A 21180-nucleotide genomic window follows, 5' to 3' on the forward strand; every position below is an offset into this window, starting at 1 on the left:
CAGAGTTAATTTTAATGTTAACAAAATGACTGTGACGAGTACTGACTAGTGACATAATGATGATCAGAATGATCTGGTAATGGTCAAATTGCTATAAATTGCATGTAATCTAATTGTCAAAAATCCTTTGTGAAAAGAAGTGGGTCATAATTTAGTAGCTAATCGATAAAAAGAAATAAAAACAAATAAGTATGAAAAGAAAAGAATTTTAGGCAATCATCTAAACTGGGTTCTTCTTTCTGTGTAGGTGTATAATAAGTTTTTATCTTATCTTTTTTTTTTTTTGGCTCTGTGGGTCTTCATTGCCATGCATGGGCTTTCTCTAGTTTCCGTGAGGGGGGGCTACTCTTCCTTGCAGTGCAGTACGCGGGCTTCTCACTGCGGTGGCTTCTCTTGTTGCAGAGCACGGTCTCTAGGGCGCACAGGCTTCAGTAGTTGTGGCACACGGGCTTAGTTGCTCTGTGGCATGTGGGACCTCCCAGGGCCAGGGATCGAACCCATGTCCCCTGCATTGGCAGGCGGATTCTCAACCACTGCACCACCAGGGAAGCCCTTATCTTATCTTTGAAGGGAGGCTACTCTACACTCTTTTTAGTAACCTGTCCCAGCCTTAAAAGTCACCAGCTCTTTCTTGAGAGTGTCCTGTATCTCTTCAGCTTGAACAAATGAGTAAGTAAATGCTGTGCATGTTACCTTTCATTGGACTGAAAAATACAAAAAACACTGCATAAGCATTTGCAATTTTAGATGACAATAAATCCTCAAAGGCCAGTAAATTCTAGTTTTATCTCACACAGTGGAAAAGTCTTATCTTTCAGATTTCTCCTGATATCTGTGTAAAGATTATAAAACAGTCCAAATAATTCATCAGCATTTTAATTTTCTCAGTGAATCTATAGAGACACTGCATCTCCATGCAGCAGGTCTTACGGGAAGAATGGAGGTCTCTAGGAGGCGTGAGGAGCAGGTTACAGAAACGGCAGAGACACGCTCTAGTTCTGGGGGCCAGGAGCCAGGTCACGTGCCAGGCTCAGGGTCCTGGGCAGAAAGAGTGTTGAACATTTTTCTTTTTTTAGCATCTTTATTGGAGTATAATTGCTTTACAATGGTGTTAGTTTCTGCTTTATAACAAAGTGAATCAGCTGAGAGTGTTGAACTTTTTTAAAGCTGCAATTCTAATACATTCCAAGTGCTATTCCACAGCCACCTCCTAATAAATTTTCCCATGTAACATTTCTTTTGGCATTCCTCCCACTTTATTATCCCAGTTTATTTGACCCCAGGGCTGTCTTTTAGAACCTCTGAGTCAGTCTGCACTATTCTGTGGAACAGCACCCTTTCATTTTTGCTTTTCCTCTTCCTTTCCCTCCCCTCTCCCTGTTTGCACTGAGGACTCTCTGGATATCCCGTTACTCAGCGTGGCTTCACAGGGAACCATTACACAGTGAACCCTCGAGTGTGCTCCCACTGTATCAGGGGACCGCAGCTGATACAAGTTCTGCAACCTCTTGCAGGACCAAAGGCTCAGGGCACTCAAAGCTCTCAACTTTGAGCCCCAGCAAGAGTGCTGAGTGGGTTTTAAATGTTACAACCAGGGCCAGCTACATAATTTATGGGGCCCAGGGGAAATGTGGAGCCCCCTGCTCACATGGCAGAGGAATAATGTATTCCCTTCTTCTATGGTGTCTCTCTGGACCTGTCATTGCGATTTTTATTTGCTATTTAGTGTCATACTCCCTTGGGCTGGGCATTCTCACGGTGATTGCAAACCCTCACAGGTGCCTAGGGCCCCATCTTGCAACTCAGCACATGCTCAATCCTGACACTCCCTGAGTCTGTGCCCAGACCCCTGCCAGGGGACTAAGGAGCTGGGGCCTGAGCATCTGTCCCAGGGCAGCAGGGAGGTGGGACTGTGTGAGCTGAGGCTCCAGTGTCCTATTAGACTTAACATACAAAACACAGATTCAACGACAGAATTACTGAGAATTTTCAGATGGCCACAGAGCATTATACCCGGAGCACAGAGCTCCCTGCTGAGTGTGGGGCATCTGTGGCTTTACTGGTCACACACCCATAAAGTGGGCCCTGCCTGCAACCTTTTTCCTTTTTTCCTTCTCACCTTCCCCCTTACATCCTCTTTCTCCCTCCATTCTTCCTTTGTCTCACAATGACTTTTAAATAATTCAGATCAATGACTTTAGTTCTATGGCATGCCTGTCATCAGAAGGTGGCTACAGTGAACACATCTAAGCTTTCATGCCTGCTTTATCAGCTTTTCTAAGGTTCTTTCACCTGATGTTACGTAAACATATTTTGAGGGGTCTGAAATACGGTATATTTAAAACAATCAAGAGACCCCTCTCCCCTTTTAAGAAGCACTAGCCATTGGAGAAGGAAAACAAGCAAAAAAGAGTGTCCACTCAATGAATTGATTTTGTTTATGGTTTCCTGGAAGAGCAAAGGAATTCAGGTTGCCACAGTGATTCAAACAGCAAAACATTCTGTCACGGTTCTCCTTCTGTGTGGGATGGAGTGTCAAGCACAGATGGAAAAAACAAAACTTACTTCTTACACACTGTCTTCCCCTCTCCTTGCCTGACCCACAGAGGAGCCATTCTGGAAGCAGCCAGCTGAGATAGAGGCTGCGGCCCAGCACATCTCAGTGGGCCTCTTCTGAGTTCCTGACCAGACAGTCCCAGACAGCATTTCCCTTGCAAGCTGGAGTCTTACATGGCTTTTCTGGGTAAGAGAAATTCCACCCCCTTACACTTTTCCTCCAAAATGCCTTTTGTCCTGAACCTTCCAGACAATTCCTTTGTCTCTAAACCTGGCCCTTACTTACAACATTGTCATTGCCTTTTTTTTTTCTTTATAAGAATATCCTCCCAGGAGTAATGGTGATAGCAATGTTTACCGAGTGAACGTTCTGTGCCCAGCACTGCATTTCCACGTTCTAACTCATTTAATCCTGACAACAATCTCATGAGGTAGGTACTCTTATCACCCCCATATTGTAGAGGAGAAATTGGAGGCACAGAGGGATTAAGTTGCCCACTGTCACAGCCAAGAGGTGGCAAAGCCAGGACTGACTGTCTGCAGAGCCCTTGTATTTCACCACTACACCATTTTGTCTCCAGTTAAAAGTACGGTCTATTTATTTGATCCTGCATGTTCATATGGGAGGAATTTAAGCGAAAACTGCTGTTGGGATCGGCAACATCAGTAGCAATGAAGTGCGCCTTGCCAACTGAGACCTCCTTCCAACATTAGGTGCTTTCAAAACCTCTCCTAGGAGGGTTGCCACGGTGCACCCTCACAAGAATTTGAGAGAGCCCTGGAGAGTATTAGTTTGTGAGCTGAGTCCCTGGCTCAGTGGTCTCCTGGTAACAGCATTCCCTTCTTGGCAAAATGGGCTGAGTGTCAGTCAAAGGGAGTCTCCAGGCCTGGGAAGCCTTGGTCACAGACACCAGGAAGCACCAGGAGAGAAGAAATGGGATGCTGCCCAGAAGGGCCCTTAGGAAGAATGGAGAGTGGGTTTCTGTTTGGTGGGAATATCATTCAACAGGGGAAGCATATTGTATAGATATTATGGAGCTCTAGAAATCTACATTGGGTGGCCAAATGAGATTGTGGATTTACTTATTTTTGCTGCATTTTTGTTCTTTTTGTCCATGGGTAATCTATAAAGTGCCTTCACGTACTCTGAAAACTGCTGGGAACTACCGAGTCCTAGTCATTTTCTCTTTATACCTCATGAGGGAGGGGAATTCGCAAGAAGCCTTGCCAAGAAGAAAGTTGAATTAACGTACAGGAATTTTGCTACAGGAGACTGAGAAAAAACAAGATTCCAGTATCTTGATCGTAGACTTATTCATTTATTTATTTATTTTTGGCTGCGTTGGGTCTTCATTGCTGCGCGTGGGCTTTCTCTAGTTGCGGCGAGAGGGGTCTACTCTTTGTTGCGGTGAGCGGGCTTCTCACTGCGGTGGAGCACGGGCTCTAGGTGTGTGGGCTTCAGTACTTGTGGCACGCGGGCTCAGTAGTTGTGGCGCACGGGCTTAGTTGCTCTGAGGCAAGTGGGATCTTCCCGGACCAGGGCTCGAACCTGTGTCCCCTGCATTGGTAGGCGGATTCTTAACCACTGCGCCACCAGGGAAGTCCCAATTGTAGACTCTTTTTATTCTAGGTGATCTCCCAAGGAGTCTTAATGCAAGATTCAGGACTAGTTGTTTATTTGTTAACGTGTTGGCGGCATTAATTCTATGGTGGGTTCTTCAGGGAGGGAACTCCAATCTCCATCGTTCTCTTGGAGATAGGGGTCTGTTTGTCACATGACAGTGACTGTACAAAGCAGACGTAAGGGTTTTAGGTCACATGGCCCTTTTAAAGGGCTGGGTGGTTTTGTGCTATGAGAACACTGGCCCGTAAGTTCAGCTGGAGCCAGATGTGTTAGACTGGAATGGAGCTGGAGGGGAAGTTTTACTAGTTTGTATAGCGTGAACACTTGAGAGTTGAGGGTTTGGGGCTAACTAGAGGACAAAGGGGCCCAATATCCTGGCTTGGAGTCAGGACCATCTTCATGGTTAGCCCCTTTGGACCCAGGCTTTCTGCTTGGCCTGACTCCAGAGGCTGCTGTATCCCAAAGCCTGGGGCTGACTCTCCTGGAGAGCTAGTGGAAGTTAGAAATGGGGGGGTGGGGCAGTGAGGCATGGTGACCCTCAGCTGCTGAACTACTTCATTTCACAGGTGCTCTAATGATTAATATGGAAAAGCCCCCCATGAAACCTCCTTCCCTGCTGTGTTAGTGTGTAGACAGCGTCTAGCTTCTGCTTCTAGCTGTCTGGCAAGGTGACAGTCTCTAGGACATCTCTGCATTGCCCTTGCCACACCTATGACTGGGAATCTTTCTGCTGAAATGGAGTCTAGCAAAGAGTAACTCATAATAAATATTTGCTGAACAATGCATAAATAAATAAATAAAAACAAGCCTTACCAACTATGGGCAAAGCCAAACGAAATAGAATTTTACTCATCCTTTTCTTAGCTTCCCTTTCTTTTTCTCACTATCTCCCGCCTTTCACTCTCTTTTCGCTTCTTTTCTCACTTATGTCTACTCCTAGGTGAGTTCCTGTCTCTTCTCTGTCTACCTCATCCCCTTCTTCTCTGCAACCAAGCACTGGGGAGCTGACACATGCAGGCCACTTTAACTTAGGCTACCCTTCAAGACAGCTTAGTCTTTGCTCCCAGGGTAATGGGGTTGATTTCATAAATTTGACTTTCTCTTTGTTTACTCTGGGCTTTCTGTGGGCGTGGGGTGTGTTTGGGTAATGATAACCTCCCTGTGCACTAGTTTCACCACCTGTGAACTGAGGGGTTGGACTAAATGACTTGTGTGGTCCTTTCCAGTTCTAAGGCTCTTCCATCTATGAACCGGATCCACTGGTCTATGACATTTGTAATTATCCTTTGGCACTCTGAATATATTTAAAGTATACTTACAGGATTTTGATACAGTTCAAACAGTTGACCACAGATCTTGGCCACCACGGGAAGGAGGAGGATTCCATGCTGGACCAAATCAGTCTCAGGCACTGGGGTTGATGGTTATATTCAAGAGCTCCAAGGGTATGTGTATGTGTATAATTTCCTTAACCACATAACCATATACTGAATGAACAAACATGAAATAGTTTTATATTACTGCAGTTCTTTTCTTTCTAACCTCCCTTGAAAAATGCACTGAAAGAAGAGTACTGCTGAGGAAGATTCCAGATAAACACATTTTCTAGGTTTAGCAGGAAGGAGCTAGAGGTGAGATTTGAGGGGCAGTAGACACTTGCCCTTCTCACTGACCTGCCATCATATCTATCCTAGAATTCCTATCATTAGAAAAAACTCCTTGATACTAAGCCACATGGACTAAGGCACGTGGACTTCCCTGGTGGTGCACTGGTTAAGGCAGCTGCCAATGCAGGGGACACAGGTTCGATCCCTGGTCTGGGAAGATTCCACACGCGGCAGAACAACTAAGCCCATGCGCCACAACTACTGAGCCTGTGCTCTAGAGCCCACGAGCCACAACTCCCGAGACTGTGCACCACAACTACTGAAGCCCATGTGCCTAGATCCCATGCTCTGCAGCAAGAGAAGTCACCACAACGAGAAGCCTGTGCACCGCAACGAAGAGTATCCCCCACTTGCCACAACTAGAGAAAGCCCACACGCAGCAACAAAGACCCAATGCAGCCAAAAAAAAAAAAAAAAACTAAGGTATTGCATTCCTAGAAGTTTTGATTAAGCTGAAAATGGTATTTCACAAAAAGAATCCAATAAGCCACTATTCCCACTGGCTTGGGATGGATAAGCTTATTGAACTGAATTCAGTGAACACCTTTTTGGTGTTCACAAAGATCTGTTCTGGATCTTGAAAGACATCTGGATGAGTAAGGCACACTGCCCTTAAGCACATAGTCTAGAAGAGGAGACATAGGCACCCCACTGATTGTTAACACCAGTAATAGAAGTAAGGAAGTGCTAGACGGAGGGAAAAATTCTGAAAGGGAGCTCAACAAAGAGGGTGAACTTAGTTGGGCCTTGAGAAATAAGGAAGAACAAGTATAAATTCTGCAGTTAGAAGGGATGATGCAGGGAGTGCAAGAAGAAAGAAGTATTTCACCAAAAGGGAAGCGCATGACCAAGGGGAAGACAGGATGAATCTTTACGATGTACTGAGGAGATTACTAATATTCTAGTATGGTTGGAGTAGAGCCTATATGGCTTGAAGAGGAAAGGGCAGGGAGTGGGGTGGGTTGCAGAGAGCTTGTTCATGGCAGTAAGTGCAAGTCAAGGAGTTTGTTCTTTACCAGAAAATGGCACTTGGTGAAGGTTTTTGAGCCAAGAACCAGCAGTGACCATAATTGTTTTGTTGTAGTAACAGTTACGTTAGTACATTCCTTTGTGATTTGTAGAAAGAGCACTTGGTGCAATGTGAGAATAGATTGGAGAAGGAAAGGGCTGAAAGTAGGAATACAGATACTGAAACTGTTCAGGTGGGAGACAGGGGAAGCTTGATCTAAGGCACTGATGGTAGGTGTACTAAATTGTCTCCATTTGTTCTTCCCGGTTAACTCTCCATCTTTTTTCATCCTGCTTTTCATCCTTTAGCATGTATGAACTGCATCAAATGGGCCCTTTGCCCTTTGGCTTCTGGTTGGGATTGGCCAGTGAGTGGTACTGACGGGAGATGGATGTAGGAGGAAAGAGCGATTGGGGCATTTATCCTCCGGTTCCCTCCCTGCTAGGCCACAGTTTGACCGTTCCATCAAAGTCTACAGTTTCAGTCCTAGGCCCTTTCCTACAGCTACAGCCTTTGCTGTGTCTTAGTAACCATTCCCTCCCATGCCCTCCCAGATGCCCTAATGGCAACCTGCTGTTGTGTGTAAATAGCCTCTTTATGAATCTATGCTCAAATAATCCCATCTGAGTGGGTTGTTTCCTGCTGGGGCCCTGATCTATACAGTGGGGATAGAAAGGAGTACACAGAGATGTGAGGCCTGAGGAGGTGGAATCCAGAGGTCTTGATAACCAATTACACATGAAGGATGATAAGGAAGCAGTGTCCATGGGCCACATGATGGCCTTTGGCTTGGGCTACCAGGGTGGATGGGAATGTGACGGGAAGGAGAGATCGTGGATTCAGTTTGAACGTGCTGAGTTTGACGTGTCCATGGGAAATTATGGGAAGATGCCTGGTAGAGCTGGAAATGTGAGTTTAACGTCCAAGAGAGAGGTCAGAGCTGGATTTTGATCTGAGGAAATTCTGAGTAGAATGATAGTCGAAGCCTTAGGAACCGATGGGCTTTCTGAGGAAAGGAGAATGAGAAAAAGACTAATGACTAAATTTTTGCAGTGTTGAGGAGTGAGAGGAAGATGAGTCCGAGAGATACCTGTGTCGAGTCCTGATAAGCTAGTGTCATCACAGATAGGCAAGAACATGCCCCGAAAGGCTGAGATTCCATCAAGGGAGACTAGATGCAGATAGGGACAGAGTTCTGCTCAGCGTTAGCCCAGAGAGAGCCATGCAATCTGGTCTCCTGGGAAGATGGGGGAGGTGAACAAGGGCAATGGGCCCACAGGAGGGCACCACCAGCTACCAAGCGACCCAAGAAATGGGGGCAGAAGTGAAACTTAGTTTACTTTTTGGGCCCAATGTTTCAAATCTTTACTGCTTTGGTTGCCTGGGTCAAATACAGAAGCTTTATTAGTTCAAAGTGCTATAACTTTAAATATAGTCTCATATAGTTGAAGAGAAAAGCAGGAAGTTCAGTGAAAGGAATTAATGACAATGGGAAATAGACTCATTTATGTGGAAAAACTTTATGAGGAACACAGTGCTGGCCCTGAGTTATAAATGAAGAAGAAGGCTAACGGTGGCAAGTATAATCCCGGTTGCAGCTGACATTTGGAATTACCCTCAGTCTTCTTCGCATAGTTAAGGGCAGAACACACCACTTCTGAATTTTACTGCTAACCGCAGGGAGGGAGACGGTGTACAGTTCCTCCAGAGTGTGATTCTTAACCTTCTGGCGAGGGTGGGGGGTAGTTACAGATCCTCATTGAAGAGTTGAAGAAACTGTGAACACCTTCCTCAGAAAATTGTATGCTAACATCCTCACACATAAGCACATGCAATATTACATAAAATTGTAGGGGTCCTAGAAGGAACCTGTCTTCTAAATCTTTCCCCCCACAATGCCAGATGCAGAATAGGTGCTCATGAAATTTTTTTTTCTCATGAAATATTTATTAAGTTATTGAGTCCATAAATGTGTGAGGCATTAAGCTTATTATATAAAATCATGGTCAAAATGTAAATATCTTAGGTAGGAGTAGCTAAGGTTTTAGAACCCATTAATACGAATTCATTTATCACAGTGGTTTTCAACCCCAGGTGGACATTACAATCTCCTGGAGGAAGGGAAAACTTTAAAAATTACTGACACCCAGGCTCCACCCCAGACAAACTGACTGAAAAACTAAGGGTGTGGGGCTTGGGTATCAGTATTGCCTAAAAGCTCTTCAGATGATTCTAATGTGCAGACAGGACTGAAATCAATGTAGCAGGTTAAAAGCTATAACATTTAGTAAAGAGAAAGAACGCAGTATGTAGATGTGGGTATGATAACTAAGCTTTCATGGAGGAAATTGGGAGCCATCATAAAAATGATAATCTCTTCCAGTTACAAAGAATATTACACATCACTGTCATGCGCATGGTCTCATTCATGCCCCAAAGGTACACCTACAGTTAAGCCAAGCAGGTTTAGGTGACTCTTTGCAGAACAAAGCCAGGTCTGTTAATGCAAACTCAGATCTTCTGAGTTGGGCACATTTTTCTTTGGATTTTGCCAAATTGTCTCTTGGAGGATCAAAACAAGGGTTCCCACCCATGAAGAGCCCAACCCAGAAGGGGTCTGGAGTGGGGTCTGGGAAGCTGTTGTTTTACAAGCACTGCTGATGATTCGATTGCAAAGCCATCTCCCAAGCAGCAGCTCTAAACTGGGCTGTGGTAGAGGAAGGTGGAGCAGAGGAGGCATATCAGTCAGAATTACCCGGGGAGATTTTCAAAATGCACATGCATGAGCCCCATCCCAGATCTGTGAAATCAGAAAACAGGGGCGATGGGAGTGAATATACAGAAAATGCTTGATTCTGATACCACTCTCACCTTAGCTGAGAGCCAACACATGTGGGATACATCTTGGCTGCCCAGCCAGGCTGCCCTGGGGCCACTGCTCCAATGGTGACCCCTGACCAGCCAGAGGACTGGGCTCTGGGCAGGGACTGGCACGAGGGCAGCTGATTAGATACTGAAAGTATGGAGGAGGGTGCTAAGGGCAGGTGAGGATGACAAAAACATGCTTTGTTCACTTCACAGCTTTGCAGGGCTGGCCCTGCTACAGGGTAACTGAAGCCAAATTTGTAGGAACAAAAACAGAGTAGTTTCCAAATCACTTCTGTTTTGCCCTTATCTCAGGCACACATGCCAACCCTGAAAGTGCCAGGTGCCCTTCTCTGCTGTGTGTGGCATGTAAAAACACCTCAGTGAAACCACCATCAGGGCGTGCAGAATCACAGGGATCCTGGCGGCAGTTCCGCAAGGGTGCCCTTATTGGGCTGATAGAAATAAACAGTGGGGATGTCTAGGTTAGGCATGAAGAGACAGAATGGGCTAGCAAGTTTGTTGAAAGGATGCATAGTATCGCTCTCCTCTCAAGGACAGAACAGATAACTCTTAGTTAATCATTCCCTTTGAATGATTTCCTTAGAAGACACTTCAATAAATGTTAGCTATGGTCATTCTTTCACCTTAGTCTCAGTTTTCCCCTCTTTGGGTTTTGTGTTTTTTAAAAATTTTTGGCTGCACTGCACCGCACAGCATGTGGAACCCCAGACCAGGGATCAAACCTGTACCCCCTGCATTGGAAGGTGGAGTCTTAACCACTGGACCACCGGGAAGTCCCAGTTTTCCCCGCCTTGGACTGTAGATTTCTAATTTCTCTGGTCATGTGTACTGATACAGACTCCCTTTTGGGATAGTGAGGTAGGATTATGAGCCACAGTTTTCATTGGTCAGAGTACCACTGTTCAGGGTCACCTGGAATTACTCTGCTTCAGAGGATTTGGAAGGAAGAAGACAGTCATGGTCCAAAGACTTTGAAGGGACTTTCCTAATAATTCTTTGAAGGGTTATCCTGGTACACTGTGAGCCAGCAGCAATCATTGAGATGGAGAAGAGAGAGAGAGAGAGAGAGAGAGAGAGAGAGAGAGAGAGAGAGAGAGAGAGAGAGAGAGAGAGAGAGTGTGTGTGTGTGTGTGTGTGTGTGTGTGTGTGTGTGTGTGTGTGTGTGTGTGTGTGTGTGTGTGTGTGTGTGTAACAGCCGAGGTGGGTGATATTCTGTAACTCCTCCCCCTCTTTACCTTGGCAGGATTTCTTCTCAGCAACTGATGCACCCAAATCCTCCAAAGTGACAGGTTTGCTGTTGCTGCTCTGGATATGAATGAAGGGAAGAGGGCAGCATGTATCTTACTTGCTCTGTTGTACATATAAAGTCCATATCAATGCTGGGACTGTACCTTTGAAAATTCCATCTTTCAGGTCTGACATACTCAGAATTGTTAACATTGCTTTACACCATTTATACTTGAGACAAGCCCACTGGCTAACTCCTCACCTGCACAGCCCAGTGGAGAGCCGTTTTAAAGTCTTTATCCACAAGGGTGGGGTCTGCCCCCTTCTTCAGCAGCATTTGGGTGTGTTGAGGCCGGTTGTGGAAAGTTGCCCAGTGGAGTGGTGTCATTCCCTACAAAACCACAATCAGAGGGACACAGATGAGCACAGGATATCAGGAAGGAAAACGGAGCACACTTTCTCCTCAGGCCTGAGGGCGTCACCAGATGTGCTGGTTGCGGCCTGTCAGTTCATTCGTTCCTTGAGCCATTCATTCAACAGATACTTATTTGGCTTTTACTTGGTGCCAGGCAAACAGGTGCTAAGGACACTACAGTGAATAAGATAAATAAGATCCTGTCCTCGTGGGAATTACACTGTGGTAGAGGAAGATAGATAATAAATAAATGCATGCAAACAATCAAAAGGATTTTCCAGATTGTTGAATGCTATAAAGTGGTTGAGAGTTCGTGCCCCAGTCCGGGAAGATCCCACATGCCGCGGAGTGGCTGGGCCCGTGAGCCTGTCTATTTTACTACGGTATCCCCAGGGACTGAACCAAGGCTAAATAAACAGCTGTTGAATGAATGAATGAAACAATGAATGAATAGGGAGAGGAGTAGAAAGATGTGAGATGAGGTTGGAGAGAGGCAGGGCTGATCCTGGGAGCGTGGGATGGGGAATACCCTGCATAAGGCCTTTGGATTTTATTCTAAACTCAATAGAAAGACAGTGGGGGATTTTAAGCAGATGTTGACATGATCTGATTTACACTGTTTAGAAGAAATCACTCTGTGGCAGCTTGGAGAACAGATCTGGATGAGTCAATCTGGTGAATCCCACCTTCTTTCAGAGCTTAAGGTCACACACTATAGGCATCATTTAATAATAAGATAAGCTTTTCTGGGAAACATTTGCCAAAAAGAACCAGTATTATTTGGGAGTGTACTACGAAAAGATGGCCTCTTCTCCTTGACGATGGCTCTCAATAATATGAACTGTATCTAAAATGGTTCTAGATTAAGATGCCTGGTAAAGGGAGCAGAGGATGTAGGTAGCTTTCTCTTTTTGGAGCTGTCTCTGCAGGTAACATAAAGATAATGTCACCGCCTTGCCCTTCTCTGCTCATCCAAGATGAGCTGAGTGGAGAAGATGGGCCTCAGCCTAGCTAGGAGTGCAGAACTAATATTATTCCAAAATTAATATGTATTGATCTAGAGATCTTTATGAGTTCTTATGTATATCATCTCACTTAATCCTCCAAACAGCTTTTTGGATTTAGCATTGTGGTGAAGTCCACTATGTGCTCACCAAACTCTACTTCCTCTCCCTCCAGGGCACATAGTCAGTCTACACTCCCCAGCCTCCCAGCAGATACATGTAGCCACGAGACTGAGTCCTGAACATTGCAGTGTGGACAGAAAGGATGGAAGGATGGAAGCCCCTACCCCTCCAAGGTCTGTCTAGAAAACAAAACCTATGTTGTCTTTGACATATTTTCTTCTCCTCACCTGACAACGGAATGTGGAGGAGGACAAGGCTCAAGAATGTGCTGGAATCATGTGATTAATCAACTCAGGACCCTGACTGATGAGGTAGGACAGGGTCACCTCATCAACCAGCACTGGGCTATGAAGCAAGCAGGAATATTAAACTTTTATTATGTCAGGCCACTGAGATTTTGAATTGTTTGCTATAGCAGTTGGCCAACTCTGACAGGTGCCACTGTCCTTCCCATTTTGTGGAAGAGGAAGCTAAGCCCTAGGGAAGTTTACAAGTCTATGATCGAGCTGAATCTAGGGTGTGATGTTTGTGGGGCTGTGAGATTAGAATGTTAACCCCCCCTTGACCAGTTCCATATTCTAAACCATTACATTATGGTCTGCTTTCAAGTTTCAAGCGTCACATAACACTGAGCCTCCAGATACTCTTAAGGATATTTCAAGAAATTGGTTTCATATGGAAAAGAATGCTGGTCTAAAAACAGTGGAATGTCTTGTTCTTATTCCAACAGCTGAATGTTACTTTGGGTTCAGAATAGCTCAAAGCATTTCAATGGGTCCTCTTCATTTTTTAATTTGACCCACTGGAATTAGACATCTGGACTCCAAGGAATCAGATTCTTTTTACTGTGCAAGGATTATTCCCAGTGCTGAGTCCCATGTGCTTCAGAATCATTGGCTTCCTTATGAAGTGCCACCTGTATCCAGGGTTAAAGACAGTGGAGACAATTTTGAAGTCACTGGGGTGTTAAGCTCCAAGAAGGCGGGGCCCTTGTCTGCCTGTCTGAATCCCTGGAGCCTAGAACAGTGCCAGGCACATTGTGGATGCTAAGCAAAGGCTTATTAAATGACTGAGTGACTTCTTACTGTTCTTGATTGAATTTTTTGCTTTTGTAAAATTTGGCTTTGCTTTCTAAAATCATTCACAGAAGAAAGACAGAACATGACTTCTTTATAGAAAATGAACTTGTCTGATACGATCATTGTTACCAACTGTTCAATTGAAACCTGTTAGAATTCTTGATGAGCGCTCCAAATGAGGTAGATGGCAATCACTATATGCAGAGATATAGATTTAGCAATATGAGAATTCAGTGTGAAATTGTGAATTAAACTGTCATTATGCACTGTTAATCCTTGTCTCCTAAATATAGCTTCTAGGCTTTAAGAGTTATTCTCTTAAAAAAACAACCACCCCTCCCCAACCCACTGCTAGAAAAAACAAAACAAACAAAACAAAACAACCCTCCCCACCTCCTGCATGCTATGGTAAATGGTGGGGAGGGGCACTACCATTTTTCATATACCTACTTGGTGCCAAGAACTTTATTCACTTCACTGAATCTTTACAACAATCCTAAGAGATAGGTATTTTTAGACCCATTTTACAGGTGAGGAAACTGAAACACAGGTTAAATAGTGGGTTGGCCAAAAAGTTCGTTTGGGCTACGGACAAACCCAAATGAACTTTTTGGCCAGCCCAATAATTTCCCTAAGGCCACTGACTGGGTACAAGGCAAAGGTGGGATTCAAATCCAGGTCTCTCCAACTCTGGAGGAAAATGCTCGTTCCACACATCAAGCTAGTAGACTTTCAATTTTGGAAATGAGCTCAGCTGCTGGACAATTTTTTTCTTTGTGATTTTAGCTAGATTCAGGGTCTTCTCACTGTCTAGAATGGTGATTCTCAGTAGCATAAGGGTTGCCACCCTTTACTATTATTTGTTTCGTTTGGCATCACCTCTAGTTTTCTTCTGAAAGTGCAGCTGGCAAATATTTATTTTTGTAAGGTATTGAAATATACATATTCTCCCCCCACTCCTCCCCTACCCTGGAATTTGGGATCAGTGTTATAATAACTGTTGATCCTCTGAGTGGCCCCAAATCAAGACGTGAAACACTCCACTACTTCTCTAAATAATAATATGTTATATAATATAAATCTGTATATTTATATTACAATATAAACAGGTTTCAAACATTCACTCAAGTCAAGGGAAACTTCCTGTTGCTATTTTTTTCAATTGGGCTAATGAGAAATACAAATACATCCTCTTAGTAATATGAAAACCAAAACTTTTAGAATCAGCTCAAGTACAGCCCTTTGTATTGCACAACACACTTTGTTTAGGAACTTTTTCCTACAACTGCCTCCTCCTTCCTTCAGCTTCTATTAACACAGCTAACACATCTTAGTTGTGTTATGTTAGGACTCTGGTGGCCATTTAAGGGTCAGACTTCAGGCTTGGCAATTGGCATTTGCACTGAGCTGTGATAGGGACTAAGATTAGCTGTGATGCACTTAAAGGCAGAGGCTGTGGCTCATTCACTGTGATATGCCCAAGTACACATTAAGTGTTCAAGAAGTGTTCATAGGAAGAATTAATTAGTGAATTGCAGGTTATCCAGGATTCCTTGAATTCACGGGGAGTGTAAGATACTAGAGTCTGTCGAACGCAAGCCAGCCACCTGCGTCCAAACTGTGAGGCTCCTCATTGAGTCACTGAGGACTCAACTGGGCCTTCAAAGAATCTAAGGGCTGAAAATCTAGGAGCTACCTGAAGATATATTACAACAAACACCCAGCTGACTCTTGTAACAGTAGAATTCCACTTTCTTGAAAAAGAAGGAGTATTGGCTCAAACAGTGAAGAGTAACTTACATTCATTTAAAAACACAGCTCTCTAGAATGTTCTGGAGGGAAATGTTAAGTTTTGGTTGACTTAGGCTCCATCTCGAGATAGCTGATAGGACTGTGTGTGGTGACTGCTGGGTGCATAGCGGGGCTGTTTTGGAACACACTCTTGTACAGATGAGTAATTCTGTGCCTTGAGCCTGTGCTACCAACATTTCAGTTAAGGGCTTTCAAGTCCTATTAGCTTCTCAGACCTTTTTTCTTTTTTTCCAAAACCACTGTAACTTTTATGTTTTATGAAGCAGAAATCTGATGAAGTGCTTAGCAGTTTTCATGTTTCAGAACTGCACTTTTAGACCAGCTCTTGCAGACGCCGAAAGACACAGACAGAGAATATGTGATGTGGCTGGGTGCTTGGTTCACCCCTCGCCTTGGTGCACTGGGGGCAGAATTTTAGCAGGTGTTTGAAAGATCAGCAAAACAATTCTAGATCATCTGAAAGATATAGAATTTCACAGAAGTCCAGTTTGGCTCTGTTTGACATTTTAATATCCACACATTATTAATGTTGTGATTACCTCTCACAAAAGTTACAGAGGGTCTTCTGTGTACAAAAGATTGGAATAAATGATGTACTTTAAAAGATTCTAAAAAAACCTAGATGGTTAGCAGTGCTGTAATGAAAACCATTTTCTTCAAATTTATTTGGGAAAAAACTTACAATTACAGATCACAAAGATTAGTAGTGCATTAGCAAAAAAGCCTTGCATATTAATATTGCAAATTTGTTCTTTAAAATAGTTTGATATCTGTTATTCAGTATAATTTTTTTTAATTCTATATATTTTATTTTATGTAATTTCAAACATTTTTCTGAGAAGGGATCCATAGGCTTCCCCAACATACCAGATGTGTCCATGTCATGAAAATGGACAAGGACCCCTGCCCTAGAATCCACAGTACATTTTTGAAGATCTAGAAAAATATAAAATCTTAATTTTTTGAGAGGAGATTTTGGAAATAATTAAAAGTCCCCTGGAGTCAAGCCTGGTAAATAAAATGGGTCACTGAGTTGGGTCAACAAAACAAAGAGAGAAAAGGCCAATAAAATAAAGTTATATGACTTTTTCTTGAATTTAATAATGTAATTATTTATCTAAACATGTATTTTTGGGGGGACTCTACTATGTGCAAGTTACTGAACTAGATTCTAGGGACACAAAGATAAAAAATACTGCCCCTAGAAAATTATGGGGAAAGGAGGGTTGGGGGAGAGAGGAAAGTGAGGGCTTCTAAGTAGTAGTGACTCTACTCCATTTGTTAAGGTGTTCATCTTTAGGATGAAAATTCTGGTTCATTAAAATTTTTTTGCTTTATTATTTTACCTTTTGCCAACTGTAAAATAAAAAGATTTCTAGGGTCCGGGACTATTTCTACTGATTTTGCCTTTATAGTGCACAGTCTCTGTTTATGCTTGTATCTTAGGAATGTTGTAAGTGGATTTTAGTGCTAAGAACTATATCCAAAGATTCACATCTGTTTTTGCAACTTGGATTTATTTTCTGAGAGTGCTGTTGTAATGGAAGTTTGGATTGTCAAGCCACTCACAAAAATCTACTTATATCAGAATGCACATTTAATACAGGATCAACAATCTATCCTAAATACCATGCATAACAGTGCTTTTCTGGATAAATGCATTCAAAGTTCTAACCCAGATGCCAACATTTCATAGCCACTCTTGATGGGGTGCTCTTCCTGTCAAAGCTAAAATGAAAGCAGGAGAGGTTAGGTTGAGGAATTTAGCAACTTAACGCTCTGTAGCTGCAACAGACAAGCCTCTCTCTTTGTCAGTGATTCCCCTGAGGACCAGAAGAACAAAGGCACAAAGGACAATCTGACCCATCTGACCCATCTTGCCTTTCCCACAGTGTTAAACTTTACAGTGTGAATAGCTTCTAAATAAGTCACTTTATAACTAAGCAGTGTGGTTAATGAAACAGGAAAAACAAACATCACTGGAATGAGAACAAAGAGTTCAGAAATGGAACCATATATTAAAAAAAAATCTTATAACAAAGTAAAAGAAAATTTAGCATAGTGTAGTTATGTCCCTAGGGGTAGGGAAGGCCTTCTTTAAAAAGATACCAAAAGCAAAAGCAACAATGGACAAGAATGATCATTTTGATTCTATCATGTTTTAAATTTTCTGTACATGAAAAGACATCATAAACAGTTCTAAAATAAGGAACAGACTATGAAAAAATATTTGCAATCCAACAGCAAAGGATTAATGCTCAGAATATAAAATAAACTTCTATGAATCTGTAAAAAAATTACAAGTAACACAACAGATGAATGGACAAAGGACCTAAACAGGCAAGTCACAGGAGATCTAAAAATGACCATTGCACCTATGAAATTATGCTCGATCTCACTGGCTATAAGGGAAATGCAAATTAAAACAATAACAAGAAAATCCAACAATAGGAAAACAGTGATAAACACCTTTTTCACTATGGGTGGAGCTATAAATTGATGCAGTCGTTTTGAAGAACAACCAGGCATGCATATTAAAAATAAAAATAGGGACCCATCATGCAATGTTGGTGGGAATGTAAACTGATGCAGCTACTGTGGAAAACAGTATGGAGGTCCCTTAAAAAACTAAAAATAGAATGACCATATGATCCAGCAGTTCCATTCCTGGGTATATATCCATAAAAAATGAAAACACTTATTTGAAATGACACATGCACCCCAATGTTCATAGCAGCACTATTTACAACAGCCAAGACATGGAAGCTACCCAAGCTCCCATCAATAGATGATGGGATTAAGATGATGTGGTGTGTGTGTGTGTGTATATATATATATACACAATGGAATATTACTCAGCCATAAAAAGAATGAAATATTGCCATTTGCAGCAATGTGGATGAACCTACAGAATATTATACTTAGTGAAATAAGTCAAAGAAAGACAAATACTATGTGATATCACTTATATGTGGAATCTAAAAAATAATGGAAAAGAATGTATATACAAAACAGAAACAGATTCACAGATATAGAAAACAAATTTTTGGTTACCAGTGGGTGGGGGGAGAGGGACAAATCAGGGGTACAGGATTAACAGATACAAACTACTATATATAAAATAGATACGTGGGAGAGGGGGAAGATGGCGGAAGAGTAAGATGCGGAAATCACCTTCCTTCCCACAGATACACCAGAAATACATCTACACGTGGAACAACTCCTACAGAACACCTACTGAACACTGGCAGAAGACCTCAGACCTCCCAAAAGGCAAGAAACTCCCCACGTACCTGGGTAGGGCAAAAGAAAAAAGAATAAACAGAGACAAAAGAATAGGGATGGGACCTGCACCAGAGGGAGGGAGCTGTGAAGGAGGAAAGGTTTCCACACACTAGGAAGCCCCTTCGCGGGCGGAGGATGCGGGTGGCGGAGTGGGGAAGCTTCGGAGCCGCGGAAGAGAGCACAGCAATAGGGGTGCGGAGGGCAAAGCGGGGAGATTCCCGCACAGAGAATCGGTGCCAACTGGCACTCAACAGCCCGAGAGCCTTGTCTGCTCACCCGCCGGGGCGGGTGGGGGCTGGGAGCTGAGGCTCAGGCTTCGGTTGGAGCACAGGGAGAGGACTGGGGTTGGTGGCGTGAACACAGCCTGCAGGGTTTAGTGCACCACGGCTAGCCGGGAGGGAGTCCGGGGAAAACTCTGGACCTGCCAAACAGGCAAAAGACTTTTTCTTCCCTCTTTGTTTCCTGGTGCGCGAGGAGAGGGGATTAAGAGCGCTGCTTAAAGGAGCTCCAGAGACGGGCACAAGCCGCGGCTACCAGCGCGGACCCCAGAGACGGGCATGAGACGCTAAGGCTGCTGCTGCCACCACCAAGAAGCCTGTGTGCGAGCACAGGTCACTATCCACACCTCCCTTCCGGGGAGCCTGTGCAGCCCACCACTGCCAGGGTCCAGGGATCCAGGGACAACTTCCCCGGGAGAACGCACGGCGCCCCTCAGGCTGGTGCAACATCACACCAGCCTCTGCCGCCTCAGGCTCGCCTCGCATCTGCACCCCTCCCTCCGCCAGCCTGAGTGAGCCAGAGCCCCCGAGTCAGCTGCTCCTTTAACCTCGTCCTGTCTGAGCGGAGAACAGACGCCCTCCGGTGACCTACATACAGAGGCAGGGCCAAATCCAAAGCTGAGCCATGGGAGCTGTGTGAACAAAGAAGAGAAAGGGAAATCTCTCCCAGCAGCCTCAGGAACAGCAAATTAAATCTCAACAATCAACTTGATGTACCCTGCATCTGTGGAATAACTGAATAGGCAATGAATCATCCCAAATTGAGGAGGTGGACTTTGGGAGCAAAGATATATTATTTTTTCCCCTTTTTCTCTTTTTGTGACTGTGTATGTGTATGCTTCTGTATGAGATTTTGTCTGTATAGCTTTGCTTTCACCATTTGTCCTAGGGTTCTATCCGTCCGTTTTTTGTTTTTTACTTAAAAATTTTTGTTTTGTAATAATTATTTTTTATTTTAATAACTGTATTTTATTTTATTTTATCTTCTTTCCTACCCTCCCTCCCTCCTACCCTCCCTCTCTCTCTCTCTCTCTCTTTCTTTCTTTCTACTTTTTCTCCCTTTTATTCTGAGCCGTGTGGATGAAAGCCTCTTGGTGCTGCAGCCAGGAGTCAGTGCTGTGCTCTGAGGTGGGAGAGCCAACTTCGGGACACTGGTCCACAAGAGACCTCCCAGCTCCACATAATATCAAACAGTGAAAATCTCCCAGAGATCTCCATCTCAACACCAGCACCCAGCTTCACTCAACGACCAGCAAGCTACAGTGCTGGACACCCTATGCCACACAACTAGTAAGACAGGAACACAACACCACCCATTAGCAGAGAGGCTGCCTAAAATCATAATAAGTCCACAAACACCCCAAAACACACCACCAGACGTGAACCTGCCCACCAGAGAAACAAGACCCAGCCTCATCCACCAGAACACAGGCACTAGTCCCCTCAACCAGGAAGCCTACACAACCCACTGAACCAACCTTAGCCACTGGAGACAGACACCAAAAACAACGGGAACTACAAACCTGCAGCCTGCAAAAAGGAGACCCCAAACACAGTAAGATAAGCAAAATGAGAAGACAGAAAAACACACAGCAGATGAAGAAGCAGGATAAAAACCCACCAGACCTAACAGATGAAGAGGAAATATGCAGTCTACCTGAAAAAGAATTCCGAATAATGATAGTAAAGATGATCCAAAATCTTGGAAATAGAATAGACAAAATGCAAGAAACATTTAACAAGGACCTAGAAGAACTAAAGATGAAACAAGCAACGATGAACAACACAATAAATGAAATTAAAAATACTCTAGATGGGATCAATAGCAGAATAACTGAGGCAGAAAAACAGATAAGTGACCTGGAAGATAAAATAGTGGAAATAACTACTGCAGAGCAGAATAAAGAAAAAAGAATGAAAAGAATTGAGAACAGTCTCAGAGACCTCTGGGACAACATTAAACACACCAACATTTGAATTATAGGGGTTCCAGAAGAAGAAAAGAAAAAGAAAGGGACTGAGAAAATATTTAAAGAGATTATAGTTGAAAACTTCCCTAATATGGGAAAGGAAATAGTTAATCAGGTCCAGGAAGCACAGAGAGTCCCATACAGGATAAATCCACGAAGAAACACGCCAAGACACATATTAATCAAACTGTCAAAAATTAAATACAAAGAAAACATATTAAAAGCAGCAAGGGAAAAACAAC

General features: G+C 43.5%; 1 protein-coding gene across 1 annotated transcript in view; it reads right to left on the minus strand.

Moving 5' to 3' along the window:
• Nucleotides 1-21180, minus strand: part of ANKRD55 (ankyrin repeat domain 55) — a 100984-nt gene that overhangs the window by 20928 nt on the left and 58876 nt on the right. The window contains exon 6 of the mRNA XM_060142965.1: nucleotides 11235-11363. Within this exon, the coding sequence (XP_059998948.1) occupies nucleotides 11235-11363 (129 nt within the window). The remainder of the gene's footprint in view (nucleotides 1-11234; nucleotides 11364-21180) is intronic.

Source organism: Lagenorhynchus albirostris, chromosome 3, assembly GCF_949774975.1.
Source record: "Lagenorhynchus albirostris chromosome 3, mLagAlb1.1, whole genome shotgun sequence".
NCBI lineage: Eukaryota > Metazoa > Chordata > Mammalia > Artiodactyla > Delphinidae > Lagenorhynchus > Lagenorhynchus albirostris.